Raw genomic sequence first — 10,726 nt, forward strand, 5'->3', positions numbered from 1 at the left:
CATAAAAACTAGACAAATATCAAAAAGTAACTCACTGAATACCGATTAATGGTTATTGTAATACACATAAATATTATATAAACACTATCATGTAGGACAAATCACAAATATATATTAGATATTATATTATAAAAAATAATATTGAAATCATAATAGGTACAAGGTTATAAAATTAATTTGTAAAGTTTAATTTTATTGGTAACAAAAAAATACATGTTAACTTAATTAAGTAATACTTACATAGTGTATTTTATATGTAACTATCAGGTGCATATACAGGGGGGGTTTCACCCCCCACCCCAATTTTTTTTTATGTACGCGCCTGGTAACTATACTAATAATAATAAATAATAATTTATAATAATTCATCACTTAATCTAATTTAGTTATTCTCTATCAAATTATATAAGTTTTAGAGATAAAACCAATAATGGAAACGGAAATTTAATAACAGCAATAATTTAATAAAGTAATGTAAATAATTTTTTACCAAGGGATACCTAGAATATTTTCCATTTACAACAAATACTCCGATGTGATACACATCGAGTGGCCTATCAAATTAAACTACACGATTGTAAATTTAAATAATCTATTTTTCCAACTTGTTGTACTAAAAAATGAATAAATGTTTGAATTCCTCAAATAATCGAAAATAAATAACAAATACACAATATTCGTAATTATTACTATTTTCCATACACATACGTATGATGTTACGTTTAGACTTGATACACTTAGGCGTACTTACCTTATATTTGAGTCGTATCGATTCTCTCCGCCGAATTCTGCTATGAAATTCACTAACACTATGTAAGAACGCGTTTTCTTTGTCAATTGCCGTGCTACCAGGCAATTGGCATTTCGTTGACAAAGATTTTCTTGAATTTTTTGACGTGGGAGCCATATTGATTTGTTATTTTACGACGGCGCACAATTTTGAAATAAACGGGTGTTACGACTTATTGTTAAAACATAAAACAAATTTAAAAATATCAATAAAACACTATGTTATTCAGAATATACGACCAAAACGTTCGAAATGAAACACAACAAATTATACTACACTCAAATTATGTAAAATAATAAAAATATATCTGTCTAAAACCTTAACTAACGTAAATGGCATTACTATTATTTGTTATTAATAATTAATAATTATTATAATTTTTTATCACATAGGTAAATACACGTCGATAAAAAACAATGGTATAATAGTAACGGATTTTTTTCGAAATTTTCCTATGATAACACAGTTATCGTGCGTGTTACAGTGTCGCCACTGCTAGTGATTTCTCTATTCAGTGTTCACCTACGGCGATAAGAATAGCGGTAGATAATACAACCGTGGTTGTATTGTTGTTGTCTGTCGGTATTATTTTGAAATATTTGAAGCATGTTGATACTACCGGGCACCGGCTCAGCGGCTTGTAACTCGTGTATTCTTAATTCTTATTTTGTCTGCAAAATTCTAAATGTATACAGTGGAACTGACTGACTTTTATTTAAATGTTTTTCTCCATTTAATTGATTTCCATTACTTCACTGTTTAAGTTTATTGTCATCAGACACAAATACATAAAAGTGGCTACTGATTAAACTATTTGTTAAAAACTTATAAATTTCTCAATCGTTTTTCTTAGATTCACTTAAGCTATACTACATTTATGAATGACTAATTTTAGTTTTAAATTTTATTAAATAGTAATTGAAATATATTTTTTTTTAAAATGCGCATTAAATTAAACCTTTTGCAACTGACACCGAATAGGAATCCAGCCATTTATTGGCTTCATATAGACATGACTTACATTAAATTAATAAAACAACTTAAACAAAAAGTACAAAAAGTGTTAAATGAACCTCGTGATATAGAATTATGTTTTGATAATGTACCGTTTCTGGATGAAGATGATATCAATGCAATTAATGAAAATGAAGAAATAACGTTAGTATACTTTTAACCCGTTAATGATCACATAATATTTTTTTTTTAGATTTGTTTGTGTGGGTTGAAAAAATTTCACAATACAAAATATTTTAAAATTACCACTCAAAATTGCTATTTTGTAATTTATAATAACTATTAATGTATGTATTCATATAATTATTTTATTTACCTTGTATGAGTACATTGCATATTACTTTATAAATAAAATTTATTCAAATTAAAATTTGTTACCATGATTAAATGTTATGGTAATGGTTATGATAAGCTAATCGGTATTACTGACTTGTCTTACAGATAATGACCTAAAGCTAAATATTTATAAATACTCTGAGAGATTATTTACCCTGCTATAACCAGTAACAAACTAAAATCAGTAGCTTATAAATGATACTTATTATTAGTTAGTTTACTACCTAATTGTTTTTTTAGTGTTATAGTGAAAAAAAGAAATATTTATGATGAACCAAAATACACCCAAACTGAATCAATTATTATAGACGACGATATGATTCCTAATAATACCAATGGAGTTTTATCTCCCTTTCATAAAGTGGTTGTAGAACCTATTAATGATATTGAAAATTCAACTTCATCTGAACTATTAAAAAATCCTAAAAAAAGAACACGCAAGAGGACACATAAAAAAAATAAAAAAAACCTTAAACCTGTTGAAAAGGTAATTTTCTTAATTCGTAATATAATTTATTTTATACTTATCTTATAAAAAAATAATTAATTTTTCAGGATTATGTGGGTTCGTTATCTGAAACTTCTATTGTGTCCTCAAAGGAGACTTGTAAAATGCACAAACGTTTTAAATTAGATAATGTAGAAAATCTTAATCAAGAAGATAGTTCTCATTCCATACATTCTGAAGAAGAAAAACTTGAAGTAACAAGAGAAGTTTTTCGTTGTGACTCTCCAGCTCTGACTTTTAGAGAACAAAAAGATACAAAGCTTCCTAGTATGTTACATTTATTTAAAAAAAATTTACTTTAAATTCATTATTACTACTTACCATTTAATTTCAGTTTGGAAAAATGAAAAACCATTAAATATTAAATTCCACAAAGTTCCAGTATTTGTACGTGGTCAAACATGCACACCGATAACTTCTACACAAAATAAGAATTACACTGAAAATGAAAATGAAAACAATAAATCTAGTGATAGCATCACAAGTGAACATTGTGATATGTTAGTTGTAGATTGGAAGAACATGTCACAGATAAAAATAACAAATATTACTGAGTTACAAATTTATGATTTATTACAATTCAAAGCAAGTTTTTATTATTGTATTCCGCATATAAATATATTTAATTATAAGCTTAACATATTTTTGTTTTATATGATTACAGATTATGTCCATGAATGAATGCGGTGAACCCCATTTGTCATCAGTTATAACTGCACGTTTAGATCACATTTATAAATGTACATTACATATTCAAGTACTTTGTAAGTTGATAACTAAATTATTATTTGGTAAAATATGATATTATTTATTTATTACTTTACTTATGAACATAAATGTTATGGTTAGATTATTATTTTTTTATTTTATTATTAATTTGTTTTAGCTGGAATTAAAGAATTTATGACAATTAATCCAAAATTCAAAATGGATGATGAAGAAGATATTGGAACTCAGCGTGAAGTCGAATTTGATGATCTTTTTGAAATTTTTAAACTTGTTTAATCTGTTTGCTTGTTTTATTTGTATATTTTTATTATCAATGTATCATGTATGAGTGAATTGTTCATGTTTTATATAAATTGACAAATTATCTCTATTTTTTGTTTAAAATTATATTTTAAAGTTCTAACTTCTAATTTAAAGACTCGCACAATAACAAGTATATATAATATTAATTAAAAAGAAAAATAATTATAAAACATGTCCTCTTTCACATAGCTTATTATGTGTAGTACAAAAGGAAAACAGTGTGTAACAACAGATTTATAATAATAACGACATTATTTTAATCCATAACAAATATTTTCTTAAAAACATAGATAGTGTTTTTATTTTCTATTACTGTGTAAGAGCAATGGTGTAATCAGTAGATACTTTTATTTAGTGAATTTCATAGTTTTTATTTTAAAATTGCTATAATTTAAATTGCATATTTTTAAAATGCTCATAATAAAATTGAAATTTAAAAAAAAAGCCTATGAAATTTATTTGGTAATATTCATAATTTTAAATTGGAGTATTTGTATTCCTGAAAATCTTGACATCTTACTATTGTAAATTTTTGAATCATTTGCAACATTTTTATCACATAAATAAAATAAATCTACAAAGTCACAAATATTAGAAAAAACTAGTACCACTCATTAATTTTCCATTAAAGGACTGAAAAAAATAAAAAATGAACAATTTTTTAAAAATTAATCAAAGACTAACTTTGATGCTTTAGATTTTAAACATCCATGAAGCAATACCACAAGAGAAAAAATGGAAATAATGTATTATTTTCATCATAACGCAATTTTTAAAAATTTCTTTTATTTGGTTTTTTTGTTTTTTACGTTGTTAAGTTATTTCCTAATTCAATTTCCTTAACACTAAGTTCATACTAGAAAATATTTCTTAGATTACTTATCTCTTGATCAAATTGAATAAGTAAATACTAAATAACTATGCAAAAGCCCAAGTATTTCGAGGGGTGTTTGAACACACAAAACACCCCCGTGTATGATCATAGAATATAAATTGTGTGTCATGATCACGAATTAATCTTCATGATCTGTAGTACTATCACAGAATAGATTATTGTGGTAGTAGTGACGTTATGTAATTATGTACTAGACAGTAGTGTTTAAGAATGGTTGTAATATTGTAGATAGTACTATCTACAGCCGTTGCCGTCCGATTGGTGTCTAACACGATTAAAGATAAGTAAGTATAGGTGTCTAATCACTATTCACTAACCAGTAATAGGTATAAAAACAATAAAAATATATTGGTATTCCGCTTTTTTTATGCCTACATTCACATTCGTCAATCGACACAATCCCACCCGACTCTATATGCTTTGGATGTTCAGAGCATTACTCGTATACATTACACCTCCCGTTTCATAATCATCCATCAATTATTCCTACTCGCGGAGTATTTTAAACAATTTTTTTCCGGAGTATGAAAAAAACCTCACGACATTCGAAGGTCAACCACACAAGTGGTCCGGTGGCCACTTCAATAATTAATGTTCCTGTATAAATAAATATATAAACTACTATTATGAGTTTATGACGTTCATTTAACTATATTAATTTGATTATTGGCTCACTTTTTAATTATTTTGTATTAGCTTATTGTATTTTGAACTCTTTCTCTTGGTAGGTATCTAAAACCATAACTTTTTGTTTTTAAATTTTAAATATTATTCATAATTTTTAGACTACCTATAACTGGTATTGAAATATGAGTCTCACAGACACTGTTGGCAAATGTGCAGCAATTGCAACTATTGGAACATTCTTTGCTCCTGTGTAAGTACATAGTTTAATTTAAAATATTCAGTATTTTATAATATTTGATATTGATAATTGGATTGGACACATTTTAAAACCCTGTTGCCTATATTTTTAAATTATATTATTATTTTTTGAAAAAAAATTTCTCAAAAACATACAATGTTATACTTCACAGTGTTTTAAGTATTGATTGTTCATTACATAATTTAAAATAGTATTTTATTTCAATTATACTAATACTTCATATAAACCAATATAACATTTTAATTCCTATTAGGTTCCAGTTTATTACCTAAGTGCATATTATTAAAAAAGTTCTTAACAGTAAAATAATACATTAATTTTAGTATATTAGTAAAGTTACTCATATGATGATTCCTTTGCCTTTTTTTTTTGATTTTTTTCATATTTTAGTTGTTCTATATTTAAACAATAAATAAATTATGTTACGGACACTGGACAGTGTAAATTACCTGTAACATATAGAAATAATTTAAAAAAATAAAACATCTAAACATGTTTTTTAAATATATTTAATCGATGGTTAAATGGTTATGCATATTTGAACAAATTATAAGAATTTTCATCAACTACCTAACAAATATATTTAAAAATATTTCATATAGGTAATTTGACAGTTTTTTGTTCTTTTCTAGTACTATATGTCGCCTTCCTAAAAGCGTACAACACAAAAGTTATATTCAGTAGAATCAATATTGTATTGTTACCTTTAATGTAATAATATATGTAGATTTTAAATTAGTTGCCTTTGAAATCAATACTAGGCTCTAGAAAATATTGAGATCATTAACCTGCTAAATCAATAATAAGACTTAGATTAATATTTTAAAGTGTTGATAGTTAATTAAGCAATGAGCTAAGTATTTTAAATGAATACTTAAAAAATATTTTAAGCAATAAAATTGAAGTACCTAAATGGCAAAAATATGTGCTATAATACAGAGAATAATCTCATGACATCTTATGGGTTATTAATCATGTATTAAAGTATAATATTGATTAAAGAGGAAAACGTCATTTATATTAATAGTGCTATTACGTGGACTTGAACTTTGAAGACTATTTACAGTTGTTAACTAAAAAGGATTATAAAATAATTAAATTCATGTATAATCTTATTTAAAGAATCAAATTATTAGTATGTGATTAGTAATAATTAAAAATATATTAATTTGTTTATTTAACTATTTATATAATAGAACAGATATTGATAAAAAAAAAAAAAAAACTAAATTGTAATAATATCTTAAAAAGTTTCAAAATTAGCACAAAACTCTAAAAATTAAAAATAATCAAGAAAAAATTTTTATTCTTAAAAATAATTTAAGTTTCCTAGTTACGATATATGTTAATTTAATAGTAAATAGGTCAATACTCAATAGTAATAAAATAATTTTGAATATACTATAAACAATGACAGTACATAGATTAGAATTTCAGTAAAATAAATTTATATTTTTAAAAGAATATCTATGCAGTAAATGTTTAATTTAAAATATGTATGATATTTAAATAATAAATATTTGTTATTTTGTTGGTGTATTGGTGTCAACTAATTTTAAATATATTCCAAAGCATATCCATTTATATAACTTCTGACAAATACATATCCTTAACATAATTATATAATACTATATGATTTTATCAATCTTTAATTCTATTTAAATATAATTATTTTATTTAAAAACCTTTATCAAAACTTTAATGTGAAACGTTCAATGATAAATAAATTAGTCTAGAATGTATTTGTATTGCATATTATATATTAATTTATATAACTAATGTTATATTGTATTTAAAAAAATATATATTTTTTTAAACCTTTTTTTGTCCAGTTATACTGAACTTATCTTATTCTAATAGCTTACCTATTATAACCTTAATAAAATAAGACAACAATATTTTTATTGGTTGGCTATACATTTTTAAAATTCAATAATTTACATTTCACTTTTTCAGTCTTATATGTCGAGATATAATAAAAAATAAAAGCACCAAGAATGTTGATCCTACACCTTTTGTTGGAGGTATGGCTATGTAAGTATTGTATTGATAATTTTTATTTATTTGTTCATCTGTTCACTTTAATTTAATTTGTTTAGGTCCATACTTATGATCAAAAATGGAATACTCATGAATGATCCTAATATTATACCAGTTAACATTTTTGGATTTATATTGAACTTGATTTATTTTTTAGTGTTTTATTTTTATACTGCTGATTCGGTAAATAAATTACTGTTATTTTTAAACATTTAATGTTTTTCTAAATATTATATTGCTTTTGTATTTATAGAAACCATTATTTTCCATGTTAACAAAAGCTACATTGTTCACTGGTGTATTATGGGGATATTCAACAATTGAAGATGAAAAACTGATTGAATACCGTTTTGGAGTTATTCTCACTGTATTAATGTTAACACTAATTGGATCTCCTTTATTCTCTTTGGTAAATTATTCTAAGTGCTTTATTTAGAGGAAGATCTAGGATGTGTAATTGTGGGTAGGGAATGATCAAATATCAATATAGATTGATAATCATATGTTAAGAATAAGTTAAATCTTGTGTTAACCATCAGTGGTGCCCTAGATAAATTATATTTGGCGTCCTTAATCATAGGCAGACATTAAGGGGGAGCTTTAGGGGCTTTTTTGCCGCCCTGAGGCACTTGCCCTAATTGCCCCTCTCTTTGCACAGCTCTGCATGAACTCCTTCCACACTTATTATCTAGATCTGACTCCATTAATATTATTTAAGTAAAATTACCTCATAAAGAAACCTGTATAGCTATTTAAGTTTTTAGGTAAATTGTCTTATTATTATTATTTTTGCAAAAAATATCATTGTCCATGTTTATTTCTTGTATACCCTTTTTGCACAGTACATTACAAAATTAATTAATTTTAAATTAAAACTAGATTAATTATATTTTGATTATAATGTGTTTAATTGTTTTATCATGCAAATAGTTTTTGAGACTGATATCAATTTACCACCAGCATTCATAGTCAATTCTATATTCTGGCACACGAAAGAAGGAATCTGTGCTTCAACAAAAATGTGTCCGTTTTTGCATATATGTAGTAGCATGTTGACTGGTATGTCAGAGTTAAGGAGAAATAATACATCCCTTACTTAAAACTAGTTCTTCTCTGTAGGCTAGAGCAGCGGTTCCCAAACTTTTATGACCACGGAATCCTTGAAAAATAGTTTGTGTTTCGTGGAACCCCCTTTTTTTAAATAATATAAAATAATTTTCTCAATTATCACATACATCTGGCAGAACCTTCGAGATTGTCTCTCAGAACCCTAAGATTCCGCGGAACATACTTTGGGAAACGCTGGGCTAGAGAATGATACCTATTGAATATTAGTAATATTAGTAATTAGTAATAATTAATAAAAATTGATGTTTTCTTATATATTATCATTTATTTTACAGAATAATATTATTAAAAATAAAGATGCATCAATGCTACCTTTTCCAATGATTGCTTCTGGAGCTTTTGTTGGATTCTTGTGGTTAATATATGGGTTGTTAATAGACAACATTTTCATCAAGGTATAATTAAAGATCCTATTTTAACGTGCATTTATACTAAACGTCTTTCTTTTTTAGGTTCAAAACATAGTAGCTGTTATATTGTGTTTGATACAACTGGGATTAATATTCAAATATCCAAAACCAGAAAGCAAGAAACGTGATTAATGAACATAGTTACCTATTTAATGTAGCATGTATTTATGTGTACTGTGATTATCTTATGCATCCTGCAATATTACATTTATATAATATCTTTACATTTCCATTATTTTGAGTACTAGCTTATATAATTAATTAGTTAATTACAGGTTACCTATGTATTTTTCTTAAATTCCAAAATGTGATGTTAAAGTACTAGATATTAACTTTGTGCCAGTGTCATTTTTTGTTTTAAATATAATTATATTTACTGAATCTTATTATACAAATAATCAAAATCATTCCAATAAACTAAATTAATTTAGTTACCTATTTCACTGTTTTTTAGTTAAAATTATTAAAATCATGAATACAATTTTAGATATTATATATCTTTTAATAAAAATGTTCTCAGCAGTTATATCAAAAACATTTCATAAAATGTACCTACTAATCTATAAATAAGCTAACAGTTCAAAATCATTTTTCATATTTCAAATGCAATGATATATCATTAAATTTAAATTTAACATATCCGTTTAGTGACTTATTTGGTATCCACTATTCTATAGAGCGTTACTCACTTGACTACTTTTTTATTTTAATATTATTAGTTAAGGCAATAGCTCCAAACCATAGGCGTGAGCACAGGGTATGCAGAGTATGCGCTTGCATACCCTGCGGCCAGATGCTTGGGGGCACATGAACAATGTCTTAGTTCATTATTTGGACTGGTAAGTAGTTAAAAAATGCTAATACGATATCGAAATGGAGTATGGACTTGTTTTTTAAAATTAATTTTGAAAAAATGAAAAAGGGGGTGGGCAAATTTTATTAGCCGCAGACCATGCGAACAATGTCTGTGCACGCCTATGCTCCAAACCCACGGACAGCGTTGTTCAGGGGTCACAATTTTAATTTATGCCAATAGGTACCTACGCATCAACATTAAGATTTGTATATTATTATTATTATTACCTATTATATAATACATACTAGTAACATCTTTATTTCTAGTTATGCAATTACTTACCTATGCTTAATCAATAATAACCATTAACCCCCCACACCCAATGACCTATGTTGCTAATGCCAAGAGCCTTTTCTCAATAAAAAATAATAATAATAATAACCACAATTCTATTGCACTGCAATTTTATTTATTAGACTTTTATCATAAACAAACTGGGTCACTCTTTACTCGCTCGCTACCTTGAGACATGTTGGATAATGAAGCCAGAAATTATAATAATAAAATTTGATTTTTAAAAAAATGTAAAAAAGGCCCAACTATAATTTTTACGATATTCATGTACTATAATTATAGTCACCATTACAACAGTATCGCGAAAAAATAACGCCATAATATGAGATTTTGAAAAATTAAAAAAAAAATGTGGGGACAATAATTAATATTTAATTATTATTATAGTGTTTTTATAAATAAATAATTAAAAATATAAAATTAAATATTCCTCTTGATGCCGAGGAGATATTTAAATATTTTGAAAAACCTACCTACATGAGTGAAACTATTTATCTTTCATTACCAAATAGTTTGTTTATTTAAAAAATCAAATTT

At 25.6% G+C, this 10,726-nt stretch overlaps 2 protein-coding genes across 4 annotated transcripts; both read left to right on the plus strand.

Annotated features, from left to right (window-relative positions):
• The first annotated feature begins 1,331 nt into the window (after positions 1 to 1,331).
• On the plus strand, positions 1,332 to 3,747 carry LOC132931424 (uncharacterized). The gene is made up of 6 exons (XM_060997421.1): positions 1,332 to 1,948; positions 2,381 to 2,627; positions 2,696 to 2,915; positions 2,983 to 3,233; positions 3,313 to 3,412; positions 3,535 to 3,747. The coding sequence occupies exons 1-6, from the start codon at positions 1,731 to 1,733 to the stop codon at positions 3,651 to 3,653; spliced, it is 1,155 nt and encodes a 384-aa protein (XP_060853404.1). The 5' UTR covers positions 1,332 to 1,730; the 3' UTR covers positions 3,654 to 3,747.
• Positions 3,748 to 4,889: 1,142 nt separating this feature from the next.
• LOC132931312 (sugar transporter SWEET1-like) lies at positions 4,890 to 9,477 on the plus strand. 3 transcript variants are annotated; one of them, XM_060997378.1, is made up of 7 exons: positions 4,890 to 5,184; positions 5,361 to 5,452; positions 7,418 to 7,495; positions 7,561 to 7,684; positions 7,755 to 7,910; positions 8,905 to 9,024; positions 9,082 to 9,477. In XM_060997378.1, the coding sequence occupies exons 2-7, from the start codon at positions 5,385 to 5,387 to the stop codon at positions 9,169 to 9,171; spliced, it is 636 nt and encodes a 211-aa protein (XP_060853361.1). In that variant the 5' UTR covers positions 4,890 to 5,184; positions 5,361 to 5,384; the 3' UTR covers positions 9,172 to 9,477. The 3 variants fall into 3 exon arrangements, with proteins under 3 accessions (XP_060853361.1, XP_060853359.1, XP_060853360.1); XM_060997376.1 differs by having other exon boundaries at positions 4,891 to 5,299; XM_060997377.1 differs by lacking the exon at positions 4,890 to 5,184 and having other exon boundaries at positions 5,306 to 5,452.
• Positions 9,478 to 10,726: the final 1,249 nt, after the last annotated feature.

Source organism: Rhopalosiphum padi, unplaced genomic scaffold (assembly GCF_020882245.1).
Source record: "Rhopalosiphum padi isolate XX-2018 unplaced genomic scaffold, ASM2088224v1 scaffold1, whole genome shotgun sequence".
In the NCBI taxonomy this organism is placed as follows: Eukaryota; Metazoa; Arthropoda; class Insecta; order Hemiptera; family Aphididae; genus Rhopalosiphum; species Rhopalosiphum padi.

What these genes read in the sequence shown, in the direction of transcription:
- LOC132931424 (XM_060997421.1), top strand. Translation starts at nt 1,731, where the DNA reads ATGCGCATTAAATTAAACCTTTTGCAACTGACACCGAATAGGAATCCA. An exon ending in ACCTTAAACCTGTTGAAAAG is followed by an intron (nt 2,628 to 2,695) that starts GTAATTTTCTTA and finishes TTAATTTTTCAG; the next exon opens with GATTATGTGGGTTCGTTATC. An exon ending in ATTACATATTCAAGTACTTT is followed by an intron (nt 3,413 to 3,534) that starts GTAAGTTGATAA and finishes AATTTGTTTTAG; the next exon opens with CTGGAATTAAAGAATTTATG.
- LOC132931312 (XM_060997378.1), top strand. Translation starts at nt 5,385, where the DNA reads ATGAGTCTCACAGACACTGTTGGCAAATGTGCAGCAATTGCAACTATT. An exon ending in GATCTCCTTTATTCTCTTTG is followed by an intron (nt 7,911 to 8,904) that starts GTAAATTATTCT and finishes TTTATTTTACAG; the next exon opens with AATAATATTATTAAAAATAA. An exon ending in TAGACAACATTTTCATCAAG is followed by an intron (nt 9,025 to 9,081) that starts GTATAATTAAAG and finishes TTTCTTTTTTAG; the next exon opens with GTTCAAAACATAGTAGCTGT.